At 43.5% G+C, this 27712-nt stretch overlaps 1 protein-coding gene across 1 annotated transcript in view; it reads left to right on the forward strand.

The window, feature by feature from the left end:
* Positions 1–27712, forward strand: part of PLCL2 (phospholipase C like 2) — a 202605-nt gene that overhangs the window by 121940 nt on the left and 52953 nt on the right. Inside the window, exons 2-3 of the mRNA XM_046002602.1 lie at positions 1516–4002; positions 6685–6888. Coding sequence (XP_045858558.1) covers positions 1516–4002; positions 6685–6888 — 2691 coding nt within the window. The remainder of the gene's footprint in view (positions 1–1515; positions 4003–6684; positions 6889–27712) is intronic.

A 27712-nucleotide genomic window follows, 5' to 3' on the forward strand; every position in this document is an offset into this window, starting at 1 on the left:
AGCAGAAGAGTTAGAATTGCCTTTGTATAATATTCTTCATGCTCTTCTCTTCGTTGCCACAAACGTTGTATAATCTCAACCTCCACGTCTTTTCCCTGTGTATGAATAGAACGACTTACTGAAAATTTATCAAAAATCTCATATACTTCCTGAAAGGCAATATCACGTTTTGGGTGAAAATTGTGAAAGTTGCTTTGAGATCATTTGAGCATTTTTAAAAAAGGTCATAAAGGTGTCTGTACAGGGAAGGAGCTTCAGTACACACATAACGATGGCATCAGCCTCTTAAGGCAGGCTCCTGTGGCGCAGCGCAGGGAAGTTGAGGGCTGTGCCCTTGCAGACGCGGACTCCTTCAGAAGTGGGTCCCGCTGAGAGCGTTTCCCTTGACGGCGTTCACAACCCGGTGGTGCTGCACACACTTAGGGGACATTGTTCTGGGCTCCAGCCCCGTGCGTGGCAGCAGGCTTTAATCCGTCCAGCTGTCCTCCCACCCAGACTCAGTACAACTGCAGCCGCAGAACCGTACATGTGCGAAGTCTTGAGAACCGTGACTAATCGGAGACACTTGAGAGCCAGGAATTTGGGCTGGAATGTCAGTGTCTGACAGTTTAGTGGTCAGTATTTAGCTGTTTCTGGATTTTTGGCGTTTCCAGAAATAGTCCAAGTGGTCAGGAAGTGGTTTTCAAACTTCAGTGTGCCTCCCCTTCACCTAGAGTGTTGCTTACAGTGTGAATTCCTGAGCACTACCCCCTAGAGATCTGATCCTATGAGCCTAGGAATCTGCATTCTAATCAGGTAAGCCAGGTGTTTCTGAGGCAAGTGGTATGGGGACAGGCCTTTGAGGAACACTGGTGTGGGAGATGCATTCAGTTGCGGAGTCTGCTTCATGGGTGTATGACCTGTGCGGTAGGGCAGGCCCCACACTCAGTAAGGCCCGTACTTGAATCAGTACTCTTCTGTCACCTTGAAATTCTTAATAATTTTGTTATTGTTTGAGAGAGAGAGACTGGGGAGGGCCAGAGGGAGAGGACAGAGAATCTTAAGCAGACTCCGCACACTCAGTGCAGAGCCTAATGGGGGCTTGCCCTCATGGCCCTTGAGATCGTGACCTGAGCTGAAATCAAAAGTCGGACACTTCACAGACTGAGCCACCAAGAGCCCCTAAAATGCTTAAAATTTTTGAATAGGGAGTCCTGTGTTTTCATTTTTCCCTGAGCCCTGCAAATTAAGCAGTCCATTCTCTGTACAGGATTTTATTCTGTATTACTGAAATTGTGTTTCTTGACACCCATGGGCTTGCAATTATTCAATAATGATTTTTTACCTGTTTATATTAGACTGCAAACTCCAGAGCTGCTTCTAAGCTCTAGAAGTGATTGTCATTTATCATAGATCATTCAATAGGAGATCCTCACAGTAGGATTTTTTTGAAGAAATTAAATTTTTATTCCTAGTCTTGAACACAGAAACCCGTGTTTATGTTATTCTTGTACACTTTTTTTTTCTCTCTCCCAGGATGGTACAAAACAGAAAAGAGAACGGAAGAAGACCGTCTCATTTAGTAGCATGCCGACGGAGAAGAAGATCAGCAGTGCAAGCGATTGCATCAATTCAATGGTCGAGGGTTCCGAACTCAAAAAGGTTCGCTCCAACTCCAGGATTTACCATAGGTACTTTTTACTGGATGCTGACATGCAGAGCCTGAGGTGGGAACCATCTAAGAAGGACTCCGAGAAAGCCAAGATTGATATCAAATCCATCAAGGAAGTGAGAACGGGAAAAAATACAGACATATTCCGCAGCAATGGCATTTCTGACCAGATATCTGAAGATTGTGCATTTTCAGTCATATATGGAGAGAATTATGAGTCACTTGATTTGGTTGCCAACTCTGCAGATGTTGCGAACATCTGGGTTACGGGACTGCGGTACCTAATTTCTTATGGAAAACATACACTTGATATGTTAGAAAGTAGCCAAGACAACATGAGGACTTCTTGGGTTTCACAAATGTTTAGTGAAATTGATGTAGATAACCTTGGACATATAACTCTGTGTAATGCTGTGCAGTGTATCAGAGACCTCAATCCCGGTTTAAAAACTAGCAAAATTGAGCTTAAGTTCAAAGAATTGCACAAATCCAAGGACAAAGCTGGTACTGAAGTCACAAAGGAAGAATTTGTTGAGGTTTTCCATGAGCTTTGTACCAGACCTGAAATTTATTTCCTTTTAGTTCAGTTTTCAAGCAATAAAGAATTTCTTGATACCAAGGACCTTATGATGTTTCTTGAGGCAGAGCAGGGTGTGGCACATATAAATGAGGAAATAAGCCTTGAAATTATTAGCAAGTATGAGCCATCCAAAGAAGGTCAGGAAAAGGGCTGGCTTTCCATAGATGGGTTCACTAAGTACCTTATGTCCCCTGATTGTTATATATTTGATCCGGAACATAAGAAGGTCTGTCAAGATATGAAGCAACCTTTGTCTCATTACTTTATAAACTCATCTCATAATACATACTTAATAGAAGATCAGTTCCGAGGTCCCTCTGACATCACGGGATACATCCGAGCTCTCAAAATGGGTTGCCGGAGTGTTGAACTGGATGTGTGGGATGGGCCAGATAACGAACCTGTAATTTACACGGGCCACACCATGACCTCTCAGATAGTCTTCCGCAGCGTCATTGATATTATTAACAAGTATGCATTCTTTGCTTCAGAGTACCCTCTTATCTTGTGTTTAGAAAATCACTGTTCTATTAAACAGCAGAAGGTAATGGTTCAGCACATGAAGAAGATTTTAGGGGACAAACTCTATACAACATCGCCCAATGTGGAGGAATCTTACCTACCCTCCCCAGATGTCCTGAAAGGGAGGATACTAATTAAAGCAAAGAAGCTGTCCTCAAACTGCTCTGGCGTTGAAGGGGATGTTACCGACGAAGATGAAGGGGCAGAAATGTCTCAGAGGATGGGCAAAGAGAACGTGGAGCAGCCCAACAATGTGCCTGTGAAGCGATTTCAGCTCTGTAAAGAACTGTCTGAGCTGGTGAGCATCTGTAAGTCTGTTCAGTTCAAAGAATTTCAGGTATCATTTCAGGTTCAGAAGTACTGGGAGGTCTGTTCGTTTAACGAAGTGCTTGCCAGCAAATACGCCAATGAAAACCCCGGGGACTTTGTGAATTACAACAAACGTTTTCTCGCCAGGGTTTTCCCCAGCCCAATGAGAATTGACTCCAGTAACATGAACCCTCAAGATTTTTGGAAGTGTGGCTGTCAGATCGTAGCCATGAACTTTCAGACCCCAGGCCTGATGATGGACCTGAATATTGGCTGGTTTCGGCAGAACGGAAACTGCGGCTACGTCCTCCGGCCGGCCATCATGAGGGAAGAGGTTTCTTTCTTCAGTGCCAACACGAAGGACTCTGTGCCAGGAGTCTCACCGCAGCTTCTTCACATTAAAATCATCAGCGGGCAGAACTTTCCCAAACCCAAAGGATCAGGTGCCAAAGGGGATGTGGTGGATCCTTACGTCTATGTGGAGATTCACGGAATCCCTGCCGACTGTGCAGAACAAAGGACGAAAACCGTGCACCAGAATGGAGATGCTCCCATTTTTGATGAAAGCTTCGAATTTCAGATCAACCTACCTGAACTGGCCATGGTGCGCTTTGTAGTACTGGATGATGACTACATTGGGGATGAGTTCATTGGCCAGTACACAATTCCCTTTGAATGTTTACAGACAGGCTACCGCCACGTCCCCCTGCAGTCCTTGACTGGAGAGGTCCTCGCGCACGCCTCTTTGTTTGTCCACGTGGCTATTACTAACCGAAGAGGAGGAGGGAAACCTCATAAAAGGGGCCTTTCTGTGAGAAAAGGGAAGAAATCCAGGGAATATGCATCTTTAAGAACACTGTGGATTAAAACTGTGGACGAGGTGTTCAAGAATGCCCAGCCCCCTATCCGGGATGCCACAGATCTGAGAGAGAACATGCAGGTATGTTCTTGGGTTTAAGTATTTCCTTAAAGGCTTTTCTTCACAGTGTCCCCTCTGCACCGTCCACGAATACTTTGAGGGCTTTGGGGTTTACAACAGTATGTTTCATTTTCAGTAATTTGTAAATTCTAATTTGTTATTAGAACATTTACCAGTAGTCTCATCTTTTTTTATCATTTGCATTTCTAGAACTGCAGTTGGTATTGAAAATATTGACAATGCATTAGAATAAACCAGTTTTGTTGCTGTCTCACATAACCACATCCTAGTCCTTGTCTGCTTTACAGATCTCCATTGTTTTCTAAGAGTGTACATGGGAATCTCTGGTTTTCCAGAATATCCTTTAGTTGGAGCACACTTTGATGACCTACCAAACTAAAAGGCCCATGTTCCAACCCTTTCTTCTGGAGCTGTATTGCTAGGAGAACAGCAAGCACTTAAGTGATCTGATGTGTGTGTGTTTAGAGCTGCCTCTTGTTTTTGGAGGACGGTTGTTCAAGTGTTTAAGTAAAAGACGTGTGGCGTCTGTATTTATTAGAAGTCTAAGATAATAATTACCTCTAAACTGTGTAATGGCTAAAAGCAGTCAGGAATTAATTAAGGATTGTCCGCATGTGCAGCAGTGTGCCCGGGCCTGCCTCACACAGCTTCTGGCCCTTTCCCACCCCAGTGTGTGCGAGTGCCTGCCACTCTGTGGTAACTGCTCTGTGTGTGTTTATTAGGACATGTATATTAAATATATTAGCTGGTTATATAACTATAAATAACTATTACAAGAAGAATGCCACCAACAAGTAAAATCTGACTCAGAATATTCAGCAGATTTCAACCCTGCACAGATCTTATAGATACCTCATTCATAAAAAGACCTTGCCACAGTAGAGGAATTTTATTCTCTTTCTCTCCAATTCAAAGCTTTAACAGAGACCTGAAGGGCTCTTCCCTGTTTCTGAGGGCAAGAATGGCTTGGGAAACCCTTGGCTCAGAGCAAGGCACGCTGTTGTCGCCTGCCCTAGGGCTGTGCGTGCCCCAGCACTCCCGCGGGGATCCTCTGGAGCTCTAGCATCCTGTGTCCAGAGTTGTGTGTCTGCGCCACGCCCGGCAGATGGGTCAGTGGCAGGGTTAATGGGCACCTGTCGCACAGAGAGTCTGGGCCCTGAGGACGCAGCCATGAACAAGCAGTGCCTTCAGCTGCAAGCAGGTGGCGGGGGGGAAATGGACCCTGAGCAGGTGAATGAGCAAATAGGACAGTTGCAGACGCTAGCAAGAGCTATGAAGAAGATAAAACAGGGAGGTGTGATGGAGTGATTGGGAGACCCCACAGCCATGGTTTGGTGTCACAAGCAGTCACCATCCAAGAGATTTTGAGCGAAATGTCCTTAAAAGTCCATGTTTCAAGAGATATTAAAGAAAATGTTTGAGAAAACCAAAGTGCTGCTCATTTCTTAGACTGGGGTATCTGAGAACAGAAGACACAGGACTTGGAAGGCCTGGATTCTTCTCCTCTGGCCACCATGCTCAGCCCAGATCAGGACCCAAGTGCACCTGGAATAACTCCCATTTTGGTTAGAATTTACCGGTTGTTATAGCACAGTAATTAAAAGCATAAACCTCAGCATCAACAGATTCCAGGTAAAATTTTGACTCCTTCCCTCACCAGCTGAGTGACCTTAGGGAAACAACAGAGAGAGGTCAGAGCCCAGACTCCGCTTCTCACCCACAGCACAGCTTGTTGGGAGTATTAAGTGAGTGAATGGGTACTAAGTAGTCCTGGTCGCTTAGCACTTGGTAGGTGCTCTAAGAATGCCAACCACGACATTTGACAGTGTCAAAGAGTTTTCTTTACTAGAGATTTTAATGGCATAGCTCTGGTGGTGAGAAAAGGGAGAAGGGAATGGTGGGGGAGAAAGGTTGCAATCAGTGGACATGCTAATAGGGGAGGGTCTCCTACTGGGCAGATCTCTCGAGTAAACTGCTTTGGCCTTGAAATTCCTTTAGATTTTCTGTAGTTTGCTGGCAATCCTCGGCATCCCTTGGCTGGTAGATCTCTGTCTTCACATGACTTCCAAAGCTAAGAGAGATAGAGCAGTCAGTCTCTCATGCCCTCAGAGGTACAAACCATATCAAAACCTTGATCTTGGACTTTTAGCCTCCAGAACTGAGACAAAAAGCTTGTTGTTTAAACAAAACAAAACAAAAATTCCTTTCTATTTGGAACCAGTGTAAATGGGTGAAAGACACTCAAGTTTCTTTCTTGCAAATATTCCTTTCCTTTTTGGATGGCTGGCATATTTGATGCTTACTTTAAACCTGATCTGATTTTTTTTTCCTTTACCTTTTTTGAACATAGAAGTCATTCTTTTTGTTTGCTCATGATTGCATATCAGCCTTAGCACCACCGTGAACTTTGATCTGAAAAGAGGTTTTATCCTTCAGATGAATTTAACTTACCCACATCTTCTGTACTTTTGATAAATTGGATTGAAAATGTCTGTAACTGTATTTACTTTGGAAAATAGCCACTTTTCCCTGGTATGGAATAATCATTGGTTAATTCTGTCATGACATTGCTAATAATGGTTGTACCAGGCAGTTCAAGTACAGTCAGGTCTATCAAGTAGAATATCCACGAGAAATTAAAACCTCCAGTTAGTAAGTGCCTCCTTTCTTTCCACTGAACAGAATGCTGTGGTGTCATTCAAGGAGCTGTGCGGCCTCTCGTCTGTGGCCAATCTCATGCAGTGCATGTTGGCGGTGTCTCCCCGCTTCCTGGGACCCGACAACACGCCGCTGGTGGTCCTGAATCTGAGCGAGCAGTACCCCACGATGGAGTTGCAGGGAATTGTGCCTGAGGTTCTAAAGAAGATTGTAACAACTTATGACATGGTGAGTTATTCTTTGTATTTTTATGGAGCCTGGGTGAGAGAGATATCTTAAGACAAAACACCAGACATACTCAGGCACTCTTGCTAGGGCGAGCTTTCCCATGTCATGCTTCATTTACCTATGTTGGAAAAATGATTCCTCTGACCTTGCTGCATTTGAAAGAGCTCAGTATTTTATTGGTGTTGTTTTAGAGAGCAGGATTCAGAAATACTTGCCTCTGTCGGATTAAATAGTGGTTTGCTTTTCAAGAACATATCCGAATTGATTTCTAAAGCATATGCTATTTCCTACACATACATGACGACGAGTTTTTTTATCTTTCTCTGCATCCAGCCCTTGATTTGCTCATTTTTATTTTGTTTTCATTGTTCAGGCTGGTATAACTGAGAAATTTCATTATTTTCTAAAATAAATTTTAAGCGCCATTAGGGGCAATTGCTTCTGTCTCGTGATTATAATGTGTGATGCTTTCCTTCCTTACAGCAACTGCTCTGAGATACCTGTAATTTGTAATCAACTTAACGTTAATGTGGTATCCTCAGGATACCTAGAATATTACATTTTTGTGCTTAAAGATATCTCATTTTCGTTAATCCTATCCTGGTCTTATTGTACTTTTTGACTTATCGTAGCTCTGAGGGAGAATTAGTGGGCGAAGAGCACTGTTTCGACCCCAGGATGTCGTGGAGGCTGTCGGCACTCGGGAGTGCTGACGGTTGCTCTCCAGCCTGCAAGGTTAAGTGTGTGGGACACTCCTCTCCCAGATGGGCCAGGCTGGCAGCCTGTGCTCCTCAGGGTGCTTAGCACCGGGAGGCCGGCTCTACCACCTCCTCTACACAAAATGCATGGGCTACGACCACAAAACACTAGGCCTCGAGTGAGGTAGCTGCTGTGGTTAAAGACAAAATGGGAGTGGCATCATAAGACTTAACAGAAATATTTTGACCGTTCTAGAACTGGATCTGAAAGCTTTAATTCAGAGGGGTTATACAATTCAAAGGAAAGACAAAACAGATTAGGCCAGCATTTCCCACAGTGTGTTCAGAGGAACCTTGGCTTCTTAGGGGATTAGTAAATGTCACATGGGAGAAAGGGCTCCTTGGTAAAGCAATTTGGGGAAATACTGGTTTGAATAAAACTAATCATAAGTCTTTACTGCGGGTTATCTTAGGGCTTTTGCTGACACTCTGAGTTCCCAAGAGGGTGATATACACAGAGAACGCCCTGTTTCACAAGCTGACTTGACCAAGGGCCACTGTTTCCAAAAACAGAAATTCTAAATACCTTTGTTCTTGGTCTTCTTCACTTCCTGATCTTATTCGCTCAAGTGTTCAGGCAAATAAGATCTGGAAGTACGAGTCAGTAGAATGCAGTATTTTAAACAGCATATCCGTTCATTACCTGCCTTTTCCCCAGATTGCTGCACAGTAGCCACACATTTTAGCAGATATGTACTAGTCCCCTGCTATTTCTAGCTTAGAATTCATGGTAGTGAGGGCGATCTAAGGACCAGTGGGCTCTGCAGGCACACTGCAGAGAGTGGCAGTCATCCTGGAGAAAGAGGGAAGGCCAGGGGCAAGTTCGTCTGAACACTGGGGAGAGAACTGTGCTGGGTGCTGCGGGGGCTGCAAGAATGAACTTGAATCGCCCCTGTCCTCAGGGAGCCATCCAGTCCACTGGAAGGTAAGGGAGGCAGCTGGGGAGCAAAGCACGGGACACTTACGCTGTGCTCCTTTGCAGCAAAAAGTGGAAGGGTAGGAAAATAGGCAAAAACAGGAAAGTTTGGAGAACTCTTTCACGCTGCGGCTGAGGCCACCTCGTTAGTTCCCACCTCCTCATGTTTTATGAGACGAAGCCAGAAGAGGTAACTGACGCATGTAAATGCTTCTTAAACTTAAGCCACATATGAAATCGTTAGACGTCTTGTAGACCTCTTTGTTCACCAAAATCTAGCACAGCTTAGACCCTTGGGGCTTCCCGGATCTCTGTGGCAGTCCCACGGTGACATTTCTTCATGGTAACCTTTTTACCAGGAACTTCCCGAGAGGGGGGTGATGGCACCCCACATGGGTGATAACAGGGGCGACTCGACAAGGGTGAGGACCCAGAACCTAGACCAGCAGCTGAGTGCTGACCACGGAGGTTCTCAGGGTTCATGGCAAAGAGGCTTCTGGATGCCAGGACCTCCCAGTGCCCACCACAGGATCCGGCATAGGAATCCCTCAGAGCTCCTAGCTCCCTGCCCCTTCTTCTCCTGGACTCATGAATGATAACTGCTAACCACGAAACTCTTATTTGCACATAACTGGATAGTCGTATTGCTGCAGAAGCGCTCAGACAGAATGCTTTAGCGTGTTCAAATTTTTTAAACTGTGAAATTTACTCTTACATAATGTTTAATGGACATAGCTGTGCTGCATTACACCCCTAGCTCTATTGATTTGTTCTGTTTTCACTCCATCTGAAAAAGTAAGCCATAAAATATTTAAAATTAAATTCAAATTATTATAATTTTAATTTTAAAATAATATTGCTACAGCAATAACTCTTGTAATACTTACATTTTATATTTCTTTTTTAAAGTAATTTAATGGTTTCTTACCTTGTGACAATTGATTTATTAAAGCTAGCTAAAGGAGTGTGGATGGGAAGTATACTAATGTGCTAGATAGTCTGGAACCTTAAATATAGCTCTTTATTTTTATAATGTTATGTTGAGCTTTACCCAAAATTAACCTTGGAAATAAGATCTTATTTCATTTTGTTGACTTCCCATTGATAATACAAAGGCTGCAAGTGAGAAGAGTAGTGTGAGAAACCCCCTCCAGGACTCCTGCGTCCTTGCCTGTCTGCACCGCTGAAGCTCGCCCTCTGGGGAGGCGAGGGCCCTGTGTGCCGTCTCCTAAAAGTGTGCGGTTATGTATTTATGCTGTCACGATTGTGATTACTTCTCAGTGTCTAAACTCTTGTTAATAAGCCAGCATATCAAAAATGTGCCGTTTCTTTGGGAAAAAGGAGAATGCAGAGAAGGAATTGATCACGCAAATGTGAACAACCTGTAAACCATTCCAGAGGCTAGGAAAGAATGCCCATGTCCAGGGTGGCCACATATCCTGGTCTTCCTGTTGACACACCTCTTGCCCCAGAGTAATTATTAATAGTTCCCCCTTTGACTCTTAGAGTGTCTCTATCGAGGGCACCTGAGTGGCTTATTCGGTTAAGTGTCTGCCTTCAGCTCAGGTCATGATCCTGGAGTCCTGTAACTGAGCCCTGCACTGGGCTCCCTGCTCAGTGGGGAGTCTGCTTCTCCCTCTTCTTTTGCTCCTCCCCCTGTTTGTGCTTGCTTTCTCTCTCTTTCTCAAATAAATAAATAAATAAATCTTAAAAAAAAAAAAAAGGAAGTGACCCTATTTAGATAATTAGTTGTATGGTTACCCTATCCATGGCCTCTAGATTGTCCTAATGGCCCTTGTGATTACCATCAACAAATGGATCTTCTAAATTGTCCAAACTGTGGTTTTGCACTATGTGTGATCCCTCCTTGGGTCCTAGAAGTGGTGAGGTTTAATCTTGGATCAAAGCCTTGCAGGTGTCAAAGCCATGCAGGAGTAGAGGAAGAAGAGAAGTACAAACACCTTCTTAGGCTAGGCAGATTGGGGTGGGGGGTATTGAAAACAAGGACTGGACTGGTATGGAGAGTGTTGTCAGACAAATAAACCTTTTCTCCCCTTGAGGTGTTTACAGTTTAATAAAGGAGATAAAGTGTATCCATAGATAGTAAGATGATACATAACAGATATTTTAAAATGGGTAAATGAGGGACACCTGGGTGGCTCAGTGAGTTAAAGCCTCTGCCTTCAGCTCAGGTCATGATCTCAGGGTCCTGGGATCAAGCCCCGCATTGGGCTCTCTGCTCAGCAGGGAGCTTGCTTCCCTCTCTCTCTGCCTGCCTCTCTGCCTCCTTGTGATCTCTCTCTCTCTCTCTCTGTCAAGTAAATAAATAAATAAAAAATGAAAAATAAAATGTGTAAACGAACCATTTGAATGTTATAGATAAGAATGGTCAGTTTCAGGTTTAGGTATTAGGAAGCTTCAGGGAAATATTGGCCTTTGAGCTAGACGTTTAAGAATGAGTCACATTTGAATAGGTAGAGGTGATAAGGAGGAGGCTGTTGAAAGCTGAGTTCAAAGAGTGAAACGTGCTGGGAAATGTGGAAGCACATATTCTGGGAGATTCACCTGAGGGCCATGGTTGTTCTTGCACATCTTGGAACAGTATGCGTATACACTGCACGTCTCCTCAGGCATTATGCAGTGTAGGAGGCTGAGAGTGAGAGAGAGCCCGAAGACCACATGGTGAGTGCTTTCATTTTGCTCCTGATCCAAAGGAAACCACAGAAACCCTGTGGCACATCAAATTAGTGGTAGAACCAGGCTTAGGAGTCTTTGTCCCATGTTTTTTCTGCAATCCCGGTCAGGAAAATTACCATGTGTGGTGTATAGATGAGTGATCAATATACAGATAAAGCCCAGATATCTTCAATAATACTCTAAAGTTGTCCACATGGGGTTCTCCCAGTAAGAGGTAACTTGTTTCTGATTCCTCTTCCTTATGATGATGAAAAAGAATTCATTTTTCATATTTTGGTATAGATTAAAAGACAGATTTGATGAGCTTAAACTGAGGAAGCCTATTTCAAAAGCTAGATCAGATTCCACTCAAAGAAATCTGGTTATAAGTAGCTGAACATATCTTTTATACTATTACTTCAGAAAACAAAGCATTTAAATATTTTACGTAAAATTTATGTAAATGAACTTGAGTACATTTGCTGTTCACAGTCAAATATCAAAATTGAGCTAGAATGTTCTCATGTAATTAAAAGCTGGTAGGAGAAAATAAGGATTATGGAACCTGAGTTTATGTTGCGGTGAACAACAGTACTCTTTACAGTACACGGTGCTGGTAAGAGCGCATCTGCCCTGGCAGGTCAGTGTAACCCTTCCCCGCCCATCAGTATCAGTGATCTAAGTCAACATCGTTTCAAATGAAAGTGATTTTGGGGCACCTGGGTGGCTCAGTGGGTTAAAGCCTCTGCCTTCGACTCGGGTCATGATCCCAGAGTCCTGGGATCGAGTCCCACATCGGGCTCTCTGCTCAGCGGGAAGCCTGCTTCCTCCTCTCTCTCTCTCTGCCTGCCTCTCTGCCTGCCTGTGCTCTCTGTCTCTCAAATAAATAAATAAAAATCTTAAAAAAAAAAAAGTTATTTTTACCATCCTTTTAGTATTGATGAAAGTAATAATTCAGCTTTCTAGCTATTTTTATTAGTGTCCTATTTCAGACTTAAAATTTCTAAATTTATGTGAGATCTGTAATAAACTATACAGACCAAGGATTCAACATCCTTCCTCTTTAGAGAGAAAACTTGGAAATGTTGCATAAAAAGAAAGTTCTCCTTAAGAAGTTTTTTCTTGGGGCTTTGAGGACAGTCTTCAGAGTGAAATGAGCCAGACATGGAAAGATAAATACTACATGATTCCACTTACATGAGGGACCTAAAATAGCCAAATTCATACAATCTGAGACTGGAATGGTAGTTACCAGGGGCCTGGAGAATGGAGGAATGGAGTTATTAATCAATGGCCATAGCTCTGGTTAAGTACGACAAGTAAGCTCCAGAGCCCTCACCGGCCAACATCGTGCCAGTAGCCAACAGAAATGGGTTGTACACTTAAAATTGGTTAAGAGGATGGCTCTCCCGTGAAGGGCTCTTCATGCAGCTCTTTTAAGAAAAAAAGTTTTTCCTTGATTTTGTTAGGATTTTCTGTAACACAGAATAGGCTTCAGTCACCGTAATGAACTTGAAAGTGGAGTTGTAGGGAATGAAAGGAGAGAAGAAACAGTAAGGAAAATGATGCCCGATTCTGTTCCAGGCAGTAGGGCTGTTCCTGCGCACAGCAGTGGACGCACAGGCAGCCCCATCTGTTCAAAGATTACACGGGACCTCATTCCTACCATTGCAGTGCCTTTGTACCACTTTCTGTTGAAACTCAGTTTGTTTTGATCTTTTTTACAGCTTCACAAAAATCTTGGTTTTAATTGCTTTCACATCTAATTAAGAAAGCATACTCTGGGGAATCCCTTTATCCAGTAGGGAATAGTATTTTTCCGTGTTTAAAGGGAGGAAACTGATGCTTTGTCTGGGAGGATATTATTTGCTCTCTGAGTGATTTTATATAAATTACTGAATAGTCCCTTCTAACACATTACTTTCAATATTTCTTTAAAACAAGTTTCTTTCAATGAAATATGTGAAATGAAGGTCTTCTTTCTTATACAGACCTGCTGGTGGTTGGCATGCAACGTCAGGAGCACTGTGCTTTATCTTACGGGTGTGATTTCGTGTATTTTGTCTTGCCACTGCCTAATGCGGTGAAGAGATAAATCACACTTCATAATTAATGGAGTCGGCCCATCTGGACCAAGCCAGAGATGATCTGTAATAAGGCTGCTATTGATCCCCGTCTCCTTTGTGGCTCCTTTTATCACTTTACTGCCTCAGAACTTGACATTAAAAGCTTCTTTTTAATTGGAGGTGTCAACCTTCCCAACTTTTGTAATCAGAGGAAAAAGACCAGATAGATTACTGCGCTTTAGAATAAGACTGCGCTTAGGGGGGGCATGTGTGTGTGTCTGTATGTGTGTCTGTGTGTGTGTGTAGAAAGGTGGATATCCCGCAGAGGGAGGATCAGAAACCCAAAGGCTGTCATCTAATTCAGTGACAGGGGAGGTCCAGCCAGTGATGTGTCCAAAATCAATTTCCCTGGAGCCGTTCAAACCGTACAGCTGAGCCACTCCAAAACCCTTCAAGCTGCCGTGCTGCTGGGTGGGGGAGGAAACGTTAAAGATTGCATCGTGAGGACAGCGTCACATGCGGGATTAGATCAGATGCCGCAGGCTGCCACTGGGTAATCAGATACAGGGAGACTGGGAAACGTCTGGAAGATAGTGCTCAGGGTGTGCCCGCGCTGGTGATGGTAGATTTTACTTCTGATGTTTTCTAGTTTTATATGTCTCCGCAGAAACCAAGGAGCACATACTCAGAAGTTCTCTCTCTCTCTCTCTCTCTCTCTCTCTCTCACACACACACACACACACACACACCCCCCAGATACTTAAGCAATGAGCGGTTGGGGAAAGAATAGCATTTGAAGGACTGACCATTCCCTTGAGACTTTACCCTACAGCAGTTTTTACCAACTAAATACCTAGCTCCAGACTCTCTGGGAGGACAGACATGAAAACCGTAATGGAGTTCAACATGTTGTCAGGCGGTGTCTTCAGGCAAGAAGTGATAAATGGTATTAAGCAAGCCCCTGTATCATCTGACAGACCCGCCGTCTGACTTAAAATTGCTGCGTAAGCTAGGAAACGGTGATAGGGCTGGTGTTCTCCAACCATATTGGTACATGAGAAACGGGAGCCTGCTCTTGGCCTCATTTCCGTTCTCGGGCAGATATCACTCAAACCAAGGCCACCTGGGGAACTGTTACCCTGCAGTGGTTTGGAGCATGTATTTGGTGGGGTCTCTACCCTTTTACCTGTCTGTTTGGAGTCTTTCTTTGGCCTTTTTTTTTTTTTTTTTTTTTTAAAGATTTTATTTATTTATTTGACAGAGAGAGATACAAGTAGGCAGAGAGGCAGGCAGAGAGAGTGAGAGGGAAGCAGGCTCCCCGCCGAGCAGAGAGCCCGATGCGGGACTCGATCCCAGGACCCTGAGATCATGACCTGAGCCGAAGGCAGCAGCTTAAACCACTGAGCCACCCAGGCGCCCCTTTCTTTGGCCTTTTTAATTAAAGGGCAAAGCAAGATTGCTTATTTTTCAAACACTGAATTTCTTTATTATTTTCATATTTTTATTTTACCGAATCTTGTACAAACTATGTAACTGCAACCTAAAGCTCCAGAAAAGTTAGGGAACTTCTTTCTAAACCTATGCTTTATGCAGAAGAACACTATTACATTTTTGATAGTACTAAGATCACTGAAGCTCTGTGATCTTCTTCTCTCTCTCTTTTTTTTTTTTTTTTTTTTTGCTTATGCAAGAGCAGGGGAATTACTTGTTCCCATCAAATCCCACATTGCATTTTCGATTTTGCTCTTACATTCCTTCAAAGTTTATTTTGGATATAGCCTCTTCCTGCCTGAAAGTATTTTATGTTTCTGCATTGGGTAAAGACAGGTTGTTGCTAAGTTCTTTCTGTCAAGGATGCTTCCAGGAAATTAAGAAAGAAAGAGAGGAAGGGAGGAGGGAAAGAAAGAATGAATAAACTGTATACATAAAATGCTGTCCTTGCTCTGTAAATAATACATACATACTATTCTTTTGGTTAGTCATGATGTGCACTGGTGGCTTCTAGAAGCTGTGAGGAAGTGTTTAGCTTCCTTATCCTAGTTTATTCGGTAAACTTTTGTCTCCATTTGACTTTGAATAAGTACAAGTTCACTGAGCAGAGGGAACTGGGCTGCTGTGGCCCGCACCCAGGCTCAGCCCCTCTATGATCTGTGCCTCTGGGGCAGAGTCTGAGTGCAAACCTCACACTCAACTCAGAAGGCAAAGGAACACGCAGCCTTCCTCTCTCAGGAGGCAGCTGGGTATGCTCCAATTTCTGTTCAGTTTGGTAAACTTGATGCATTGCATTGATTTATTTTATCCTCTTTGGACTGTAAATACTCATCTCTTGAGGTAAAATGCTCAGCCTCTCAGACTTTCTCTCTTTCCCTCTGCTTCTCTACAAAGTGGCCACTGGTTGCCTGGAGGGGAATGGTTGCAGAAGGCTTCTTTCTTTGTGCTTATAAAGAGCGTCACTCTAAAGCTTGCCCTCCTCCCCTCCACCCCCATTCACCTTGAGACCAGGCCATGCATTGGAGGGACTCCCTAGCCACACTCATGGCCATGCAATGGAGGGACTCACTAGCTACTCTCACTCAGGACTGCAAGAGACGGACTTCTAACTTCTCCACTGCCCTTTCCCTCCTCTGGTCTGCACGCCGCCAGCCTTTCCACCCAGCCTTGGGAGGTGGATGGCTGTCTCCCCCACTCCAAGGCTTGAGGCTCTGTGATCTGTGGGTTGATTCTTCGCATGTTAAAACAATCTAGAAAATTATTTCTCCTCGACACATCCTGACTTTCAAGCCTGTCGTTTTGGTGGGAACCCAAATAAAAATCTAATTTGACCTTTAAAACGGAGAAGTGTCTGATTTTATAAGTGAGCTGCGCTTCACCCGGGGCTCTGAAACTAGCTGTTTGAATCGGTGGAAAGCCCCCGGGGCAAAATGGTTTCTAAAGTATGGCAGTGCATGTGGGAAGAAGCGGCTCTACCCCCTTCCCACAGCACCGGTGCTCCTGCTGCGCCCCCCTCCCCCCACCCCCGGATGTCAGCCTTCCCTTCCCGCTGCAACACATCTTTGGGATTGCTGGAGTCCTGAAATCCCAGCTAGAGGAAGCCCCGGGGGTTTCAGAAAGGAGCCAGAGGGTAGAAGTAAAAGTATGATGGGACAGCTTTAAAAACCCCACCAGCTAAAGGGATTCTGTTCTGATCATCTAGAGAAGCGGAGCCAGATTGTTCTCTGCGACCTGCATTTACTGTTAGGTGACTAGCATTCTTCTTAGAGCCTCTTGGAACAGGGGCATCTGTTTGGTGTGTTTGGACTGATGAAGTTATGTGAAGCCTAAAAATTGCCAAGCAAAAAGGGGAGAAAAATGACTTCAGGGACAATTACTCCATGCCTCCATTCCTCCAGCAATTGAAGTTTTCCAGATTCAAAATTTTTGATTTGCTACTATTAATACGGCTCTTTAAAAGAAAACGTTTTTTCAACTTCCAGAATCTGTTTGACATCTTAAAGTTTGGAATTGTTTTTGTCATGTCCACAGAACAATATCATCTCCACATCTAGTTTGGTAGGTGTGAGTGTCCTCTTTTGTGGGAATCCTTTTCAAACAGAAAAGTGATGATCAAAGAAACAAAGAACCTAATTGGCTTTCAGTACATGGTAATTTATTTGTATGTCTTTACGCGGCTTGTGAGTTCCAGATCCTTTTAGATTCACAGAAATGAAGATTAGCTGACCTAGAACATGCACGTCATAGCTCACTGATACATTCAGCCTGCTTTTTCCCTTGAGCTTGGGAGCCCTCTGGTCCTCTCACCTTGGACCCAGCAGACGGCTATGTCTCTCTTGACCCTCTAACCTGTTGGCACAGAGGTGGCTTTGCCGGCTACTTTGGCAGAGCCATCAGTGTGTTCGTCTCCATCTCTGTCAGGATGCAGACACCTGAGTTGGAAACCCTGGAGCTCCCCAGGTGTGGGCTCCCCTTTGAAACCCCAAGTACTACCTGGGCCACACCCCGTTGGAGGACCCAAGAAAGGCTGGAAAAATGGCTGCCTTTGCCCTCTGAGCCTGCAGTTTGCCCTCGTGTCTGGCTCCATTTGGGGTTCAGAATGTTCTCCAGGTGGTTAAATGGAAATCGTTTGCCTGAGCGATTATTTTACCAGTGTTGGCTACAATTAATAAGTAAGAATCACATGTGTGAACTTCTTTTCAGAAGTATTTTTTTTGTCAAAGATTCATCAAAAGGATAAACAGTTTAATATATCTGTGTGTCCCTTTGTTGTCCATAATCAGGTTATAGTTTAGAAAACATGGAAGTTACCTGGATAATATAATTTTATTATTTAGAATTTTGATGTTTTTACTATCATGCCCTGACTTTTATACATGTGAGATCCATTCAAAGATTAATTTGATTTATTACCACCAATTTTTGTGTAATTTAGAACAGCATATGCTTTTCCATTTAGGAATTCAGCACTGTCGCAAGTGTAGTTTGGAGTTGAGTTTAAAAAGACTGAAATGACATCAGATACTTGTGTAAAGTTGTTAGTGGTGATACATAGATTTGTTTGTAAACGCAAAGATGAGTGCCTCTGTTTTTGTGGACAATACGCTTTAGATGTGCAATCACAGTTTAGAAGACAAGTCTCCAAGAAATGGGATAATTTGAATGGAACCAACTCCGTGAAAATGAAGCTCTTGAGGTAACCAGCTTATATGAAAAATCATGTATTTCCGAATCGGTTTTGAGAATGTATGCACTACAATGTGATTGTAGGCACTTATCGAACCACCTTCTGACATCTTTTCTGGGGCGGGGCAGTAGGGTATACTCATTTCTGACCTTTTTTTTTTTTTAAAGTCTGTTATATCCCTAGTTATGAACTGGAAACAAGTTTTAAAGGTGTTTTTCCACAGCCTTTTGAATAATGAGGTGGTGATTTTTCTTCACAGCTAGATGTGTGCCCATAAATAACATTTGGCACTACACAAGCTTTGAAGCCTACATCTTGTTGATGTGTTACATTTGACCTCATCCTCATGAGACGAGTAAAACTGAGCCCTGCCTGTGGATCCGTTCTCTCCCGGTTTGGCGTGAGTGGGAGTGCTCACCCTCAACCTCACCAAAACCCTCGAGTGTGCATGGGGCCGGGCGGTGACTGCCCTCTGCACACCGACTTCTCGCTCAGTGGGGACCGCAGGAACTGTCACTCCTTACTCTATTTTAACAGCTCCTGTTTTTCATTCTGTTCATTTCTATTCCCCCAGATTGACATGAAATAATTAATGCCACTCACCCCACCGAAATAACCACCTTTAATACCAGAAATCTGATCTTACTACCACATGAATTTATCAGGAGTAAAAATAGTACTTAATAATGTCTTTAAAGGCTTTTCTAACTTAATTAGGGTGTTTTAAATTCTGAACCATAAGAAAACTACTCTCACTGTAAACTCAGTGGGTGGACAATATGATGTGTTCAGAGTTAAGTTTAACTCTACAAGCTTAATTACCAATTAACTTAAAAATAACATGTTAGGTGGTTTAAAATATTTATTTCCCTACTGCATTTCGTATTAGTCAGATCTTTAGGGCTGACCGGTTTAGATTTTTATATGGAGATTTATATAGGACATCTTTGATCAACTCACAGAACTCTTTAATTCTGGTATTTTCTTTGAAGTGGGTGTTGATCATTCTATCTTTTCTTTATAAACATTACATTCCTACGCTAGAAGGTGGTCATATGGAGTCACATCATCATTTATGTCATCATGTGGGCAAAAAACAATTTGGGGGCTTTTTTGAAGATTTTATTTATTTGAGAGAGAGAACTCATGAGCTGGGTGAGGGGCTGAGGGAGAAGCAGGCTCCCCACCATGTGATATGGTGGGGCTGTTTCTCTGGGACTCTGGGAGCCAAAAGCAGATGCTTAACTGACTGAGCCACTGAGAAGCCCAATACTTTTGGTTTTTAAATCACTTATCTGGTGCCGAAAACAAGCAAGCAAGCAAACAAACAAACAACCCCCCTGCCAAACCCTATCTTTATAAATAGAAATGGCTGAGTATTTAGCTAAATGGAAGTGGGATGGTACTTAACTAATTTTTAGTTGATTTCCTGAAACGGAGCCCTGTTTTTGAATCTATGGAAGTCTTTGACCAATGTTAGGACTCTCCATAACCAAATCTTTCTTTTGCCGACATATATCATATGTTTACCCTTTGGAAATACTAGCTGCACTCGATTTTTCATGCTCTTTTCTAAAATGTGAATGTAATCTCTCAAGCTATGTTCTCTTGAATACATTTAGTCCAATGTCACCAAATGATGCATCTTGTACCATGTTAGGTCAGGGGTTGGGAAACTGGCCTGTGGGTCCTGATCTGCCACGAGCTGTTTTTGTATGGTCTGCAAGCTGTTTTGAGTGGTTCTTACGTGCTAAATGATGGAAAACGATAGAAAAATATGAAATGTGAAATCCAAGTCTCAGTGCCCATAAACAAAGCTGTATTAGAGCCCTCACATGCTCTGTGACCGTTTTTGTACCACAACAGCAGCACGGAGTTGTGGAGACAGAAACTGAGCCTGAGCCTAAAAGCCTCAAATACCTACAGTCTGCTTCTTTGCAGGAAGGCTTGGCCAACCCCTCACAAAGAGGATTAGGCAAAAAAGTCCCTAGGGTATTTTAATGCCCTGGTTCCCATATTCGCTTTCCCCAGTTTAAATTATGATTTCAGAGGCTTTTCTTTCTCTTTTTTTAAAGTAATGGAGTTGGTGCGTTTTGAATTTTGACCCATCACAACAGCATTCTACTTGTTCAGTTGGTAGGAGGAGCACGCCAGAGCTGGAGGGCTCCTGTCCTGGAAAAGCATTAACACTGACTGTTGACATTTGTTAGCATCTTGATGGTCAAGAACCTGCAGGCACTAGAGGAGGACATTGGAAGAGGAAAGTCAACAAAACCTTTTGCTCTGGCTGCTTGCAGTGCTCCCAGGCAAGTTGGCTACTCCGTGGGGATGGTGACCATCGCGTGGAGTTTTGTTATCCAGGAAACGGTGTAACTAACTTACTTCACAGTGAGCGTGTAGTCCTGCTTGTGCTGCTTAGTACTGAGGCATTAAAAAATGAGCCAAAGAGTGGAGTTTAAGTGGTGCTGCTTGTATCAGTTGAAGCAAGCTTCTCTAGTTGCAGAGAGGGGGGAATTGGGTGGAATTCCCAAGCAGGCTCTGTATGTCTCTGAAAACCCCTGGTTTCCTTTTACCCTTTCCAAGCAGGGAGCAGGGCTTTCTCTCAAATGATAAAATTCAGGCTGTGCTAACCACATTCTATTTAAAGCTGTCTCATTAGGGAAGGAATATAAAGGGTGCTAGAGGCGGAGATGGAAACTGTGAACCCTACCCTACCCCAGGGGGAATGGGAAGTCTGCTCCGAGGACCCTCTGCAGCTTCCCACACCCTGCTTCTTTATGCCATTCATTTCCTTCTCACACCCATTGCAGCTTGTAATTATATATTCGTTGGTTTGGCTTCTTCTTTTTTTTTTTTAAGTTACCTGTCTCCCCCACTGCTGGATCAGAGCTCCAGGATGGCAGGGACAGTGTGTGCCCTGCTCACCATGCTGTCTCTACCACAGAGCAGGTGCACAAGGTAGAATGAGTGAATGAAAATGACCTTGATCTCCAGGACACAAATCAGGTGTTCTTTCTACCCTATCCCTCTGCCTCCAAATGGCTACATTTTCTTGAACTTGGCTGATTTCTGTCATCACATGTAGTCTTCCCTGGGAGGGTTAGGTTGTGGGGCTGGCCAGGGGATGGAGGTTGGGGCTGCCGCTCTTCCAGTCTTGGTACTAGATGGCAGTCCCCACATCCTAAGGCAGTGAGTGAAGCCTTTGTAATAGGTCCCACAAGAAGGGGATGCCTGAGATGCCAGTGGGAGGGGTGGGCCGGGGGCCAAAGGCTTGGGACTCCAGCAGGTGGATAAAGGAATGCAGGCATGAGGGTCCCCTCCCCAGATCATTTACCTCTTGTTCATACTCTCAGATCTCCCCTACCTTTTGCCAGAGGACTTTGCTGTGTCTGAAATTTCCTCCTTAAAAACTCGTACGTCCTAAGAGGAAAATGCAAGAGAGGTGAGGAGTGGAGGGAAGAGTCCTAGTTGTTCACCCAGCTGGATTCACCCAGTGAAGCCACCCTGGGATGGGAACGTTGCTCATATAGAGTGCAGTGTTCTAGGATTTCTAGAGCGCGTCCACAGATGGATTGTCATGCGAGCTAATAGGTGGGCATAGGCTCCTGGTGCACCAAGCGGAGAAATACTTGAGTCAGACAGCCATCTTCCCTAGGCTGCCCCACCCGCTTCATTGCTGACACTCACTGCCCCTGCTAAGTGAGCTGTATCACACTCCTGTGCTCCTGGGAGAAAAAAACGGACTCTCCTGGACACACACCCATACACACGTGCATGCATGCACGCACATGCACACTGCCCACCAGCTCTGACCCCACCTTGGGAAAGTCTTTGTCCTTATCTCACCAGCCATCATGAACTGAGTTAGTGCACCGGGCATCCAGCAGAAGGTAATGCCCTGGTGTGTTTCACCAGTAAGTACGGTTGTAGCTTCACAGTGACCATCTGGGCGGGTGTGCATGCAGTGTGAATACCTACATGCAAAACAGCTCTCTCCAAAGACACCGTGACTAAAAATTGGGGGATGAAGGAGGAAGTATACACCCCGGACCCTAGGAAGTATATGAGTGGGTTTTGGGGGCTGGGGTTGTGCTGGCCAAGAATATGAGCCCTGATGATGAGATGGGCCCTGCCTGGTGCTTATCTGAGGGTGTGACTGAGGGCGAGTCCACTTCTCTATCTGTAAAGTGGGCATAGTTTCACCACCTCAAAGAGTACAAAATTATATGTAAATAGCCCAGACCATAGTAAATTGGAGTCATCATCATGGTATTATTAGTTTCCAAATGCTAGACCCCTGCAGCTCACAAAGATCACGAAGCTTTAAAACCTTTCCCTGTGTGTATCACTCCAAACTTCAGAGCGCAGCTCTGCTGTAGAGAGAGCATGGCTGCTCCATTTCATAAAGGCAGGTTTAAATTACAAAATGAAAAGCAGAAGATAAGGTTTAGGTGAGTTGTCTCTCTTCTCTGAAAGGGGAAGAGACAGGGAACCCTTGAGTTGCAGGGTCAACACCCAACAAATCCTGTGTTTCTACCGTAAATATACTAGTAACTGGTTAACTGCGTTCTTGTCTTCCTTCTTGATCTGCAATTACTGGAATACTGCGGGCACTTCACTGGGCTAAAAAATTAAATAAATAAATGAAATAAAAATACTGCTTTTCATTACAGAGAAACCTCCAGTTGCTTTTTTCTCTTAACTAACATCTATACTTAGTTACACAGATTTGAGAGAAACTAATGATACCTTACAGTAAGAGTGTGATTGAATTACCTTCTGTTAATTAGGAGTTTCTAAATCACCTTGATCCCCTTGGAGAGAAGACTTGATATAAGTAGACAATAATAAAAGTGGTACTATGTTTCATTCTAATTGTATCTTTTGAAATTCAATTAATGTTGTAATAATTGTTCTAAACAAGGATGTCAGAACTCAAAATGGTCCTTGGTGACTTGAAAGAGTTAATGTAGCATCCAGAAGTTCTTAATCCCTTTCCGGAAGTAGCTTGCTCACTGAATAATTGGGTTTAAGGAGCCCCATTCTTCTGCAGGGGTGATTCTGGCCAAGTTTTAAGCCATTCTTATCAGTTCCTGGAGGACACTCCCCTCCATCCAAGGGGTAGTAGTCTGTGAACTCACTGTCCTGAAAACTTCCGAGACTGGAGACTTAAAACATCAGAGCATTGCCCGTCTTTCCTTCTGGCTTTCCAGGCATTTACTAGAGGCAGAGGGAGTGGCTGGCTGTAGACTGTGTCCCCGCTGGACTGTGCCTGGCTGCCCCTCAGGCCCAGCTGTAAGTCCCTTTGCAAGTTGCTGAGTCCCTCTGTCCTCCCATTCCTTCCTTCTATCCTGAACAGCAGAGGCTTCTTGGACACCAGATGCACTTGGGTTTCCTGCTGCGTGTCATGCAATCACATTGTTGTTATAGTTTGGGAAAGCAGGAGATGCAGTTTACAGAGTTAAGAGGCTGACATGACATGACCAAAGGCCTGGTGAGGATGTGTGTGTGTGTCTCCTTGAGGCAGCCATGGTGCCCAGTGACTAATCACATGCCGTAGACTGACCATTGAGTGTGAGAACTTTGAGTCTTCCCACAGTGATCGTGTAAACCCAATGTAATTCTGCGTAGCACACCAAGTTATTCCCTGATGAGATAAGACTCCATAAAATGGAGAGATGAGAACATTATTATAATTTAAATGCATTTGAACTTTACAATATATGTGTTCTCATGCAGAAAAGTACAGTACAATATATTATTATATGAACTAATAGGAATTATTATATACTTTTTCTGGATAGTTTTATAATTCCGTGGAGTTCCTCTTTAGGATAGCTTAGGTTCTGTTTTGTTGCTTAATTTTCAACAGTTTTTGTTTCCTTGGAATATCGTATTGTACAGGACCAGCGAGAGCCCAAGAGCAAAACCAAAATTCTTTTCAACTTTTTGAATTTCTGTGTAGTTCCTGAAGCTGAAACTATTCAAAAGTTTTTAAAACTTTGCCAACAGTTTATAGTAGGATAAACATTTAAAATCTGTATATTGGCTTTATAACTAATCTTTTGATCTGTTAGATCCCTAGGTATTTCCAGAGCCCTTTTCTAATACCCCAAGCTATTTTGCCTAGTGGAGCTTCTCCAGCTTCTGGTCTGTTTAAACGTGTTTGGGAACATATGGAGAACTGTGGTAATGCTAAACCCCAATTAATCTAGAAATAGTGAATTTCTTTTAAATCAGTGTTTGGTTATGGCTTAATAGTTTATTCAGTTGTCTACATAAAATGAGATTTTCTTATCTGTTTTAAAATATGATTTTTGATAAGATAAATCACCCTGGTGCATTTGTTGTTTTAATTCCTCTGAGCTCTGCCTCTGTGATTTTGCCTTGTTTTCCCCTTTTTTTTTCAATCTTTTATTCCTCTTTGTAGCACTCCCCCCAAACCTAGTTTTCTCTTTGCAGTGTTTTCTCTCATCTTTGCTCCTTTCTCCTCTCCTCCAGTGTAGCAAATGTGTCTAACTAAGGACTTCTAGCGGCTGACACTGGAAATGCCACTCAGAAATACCCACACGTGTAAACATTTGGCCCTCCGTATAAGCTGGGTGCCAAGAAACTGGCAGAAAGCAAGAACCCAGGACAATCAAAAATGGTTGTTTTGACTACATGATACTATTTATTTTCATGAATTTTATACTGAATCCAAACTTTTTTTTAGGTGAGTACAGGAGAAACATATTAGTCTGTGTATAATAAGCATAATATCTTTGTCTTGTATTTATGTGGTGATTCACTTGAGAATCTGCAGTTTAATTAAAATTTAAGGTTTAGACAATTCACAGACCTGTACCCCTGGGACTAATAATACATTGTATGTTAATAAAAAAATTTTTTTTTAAAACCAACAAAATGAGGTTTATAAAAAAAAACAACTTGAGGTTTAGTGTGTGAAATGTCACCCTTTCTAAGTGTTGTGAATGTCATTATATATTAACTGAAAGTGAGAAGTGGTGGATGGAGGCAATGATGGTGGTAGAGGAGGCTTTATGTCATGCGAAAATTCAACTAGATACTTACGCATGAGATACAGTGTTGCTTTACAGGATTTGATCTGAAGATTGGTGCATAAGGGATTCACGTTGCACAATATTCAGATCTCAAAGTTATATAACAGGAGAGCCACATTCATTCCTTAAGTACATACCACCCTAGCTCTGAAGTGACCTTTATGAAAAATCAGATCATATTGAAAAGCTAGAGAATTCTTGGCTTCCTGAATGCAGACCCTGGGTCACTCATAACTCATAATTCGCTCCAGATTTATCTAGCACTTGGCATCTACTCTCTGGCAAAACAAAACAAAACAAAACAAAAAAACCCAAAAAACATAAAAACAAAAAGTGGTTGTTAAAATAGTTGAGTACAGTGTGGAGGCAGGCTTATACAATGCTAAAACCGTGCTTCGGTTGAATATCATAGAAACTGAGAGTTTAACTGGACTTCACAAAAAAATTGCATGGGATATTTTGAAAAAAAAAATTCAGAAGGGTTTTTTTTTTTTTTTTAAATATTTTATTTATTTGACAGAGAGAAATCACAACTAGGCAGAGAGGCAGGCAGAGAGGCAGGCAGAGAGAGAGGAGGAAGCAGGCTCCCCGCGGTGCAGAGAGCCCGATGTGGGGCTCGATCCCAGGACCCTGAGATCATGACCTGAGCCGAAGGCAGAGGCCTTAACCCACTGAGCCACCCAGGCGCCCCCAGAAGGGTTTTGAAGTGCTCTCCCTTTTATAATCACTTTGGCTATAACACTTGTTTTGAAAATGCAAATTTATTTGAATGTGATGGCTATATTAAGGAACAATTTTAACCTCACATTTTGTATTTGGGTGTGCACAGTTGTGACCACAAGAAACACTGGTGGACACAGAAAACTTGACCTGGCTGACCTGCACGCACCCAGCACCTCAGCACCCAGCCCCCCCAGTTCATGAGTGCCTCTGGAGCTGGGCCCATCCCACAGCTCCTATTCCCCTGCTTTTGTCGCACATCACCCCCTCCACCTGGGGTAACGTACAGGCTGCAGCCCTCAGAACACCCACTTCCCAAGCAAACCTCAGGTCTTTTTCAAGGTCAGTGGCCACATGCTTTGCAGTAGGTTTGCATTCCTTAACTCCTTAACATATGCAGAGCGGATCTATGACTTTTATTCAGTTCCTGTCTGTTTTTAATGTGTCACTGCAAAATTTTTGAATGCTCTGGCCCTAACCCCATTTTCCCCACAAACCTTGTGATTTTTATTGCATGGTGCAAAGGCAAGAAAAAATGTTTCTGTATACTGCAATGATTTTTAGGAACCTGCACATCCCATTATAGCAGAACTATAGGAACAATTACCAAATGCCCAAATCCAGAGTTCCCAGGAACCAGATCCACCCTCCTTCCAGAAACTCTCCTCACACATCTGTAAACATTTAATATCCTTGTTCTGTTCCTTCCCCTCTGACCGCTCCTGCTGTGTGTCATACACCAGTTCTCTCTGCTTAAATTTAAGTGATTCTGGAGCATAACTATGATGCTTTCATCTCATTTGTCTTCTAAAATTCCTACCTCGGAGATGTGTATCTATTTTCATCTCAGCTGTTACCTTTGTGCAGAAAATCCAATTTTCCAGTGCCAGAATTAGACCTCCACACACAGACTGCCTCCTTGTAGCCACCGACTCCACTCTACTAAGGAAGAACTCCACATCCTAGAGGAATGAACACATTAAAGACACCTTGTAACCTGTGAAATGCTTTCTGACCTACTGTGGGGTGTGTCTTATCTGTCCAGTTACCCCTTTAAGGGGAAAGAGGCTTTGGCTTTTCCCCTGTGCCCACAGCAAGCCAGTCACTGAAACCTGCTCTGTCCCCTACACAGTCTCCCACTTTCATCCTTTCCCAGCCCCTCTGCCACCTCCCATGTCCCTTCCCTCCCGAGCTTTGGCTCCCTGCCTGCTTCCTGTCCCCACCTTCACACCCCCACCCTGCATTTCTTCCTGTTTCTCCGTCTCTTGCTCACAGCTGTGATTAGGTATCCCATCCAAACTGACCCTTCCCCACTTACCTCTAACCTGGTGGAAGTGCCTAGAGAGGGTAATGATACCTGACATTGATTTACATCCCCACCACGCCTGCACTGGGGCCCCAGATGCCCTAGCAGCCAGCTGTGCTCCTCTCTACATGCTGGCCAACAACTCAGGAGGGGTTTTCGTCTGGCAGTGCTACAGGTTCTTTCTGTAACGTTTCTCTTATACAGCACTTTTTTTCTATGCTTTTCTCTTTTGAGTTATATAGTGGAAAAATGTGGAAGTGGAAGTGAGGTTTCAAGAGGAAACTAAGACAAATTACTCTGGAAACCCTGTTTGTTACACGGAAATTGTTTTTATAGTGGCCTTGCTGGAAGGGATGATGACTGCAGCTATTAATGACGTGGCATACCTCATCCCCTAGATGGGGACCAGCTCTCCACAGACTGTGGCTGTGGCCTCTGCCCCCTCCCCATCCCGTTTAACTCTCCCCCCGCTCCCCGTGTGAGCAGCAGAGGGGGCTGGGGTTAACTAGCAGGCAACTGGGCAAGGACCCCCACAGGGATAGAACTTTGACACTTCATTCAAGTATGTGATTTTCCTGTTATTTTCAAGTATTAAAAGCTGTTTCATATTTTCCAACAGTAATTCTCCCATTGGTTCAGC

The sequence above is a fragment of the Meles meles genome, chromosome 4 (assembly GCF_922984935.1).
Source record: "Meles meles chromosome 4, mMelMel3.1 paternal haplotype, whole genome shotgun sequence".
NCBI lineage: Eukaryota > Metazoa > Chordata > Mammalia > Carnivora > Mustelidae > Meles > Meles meles.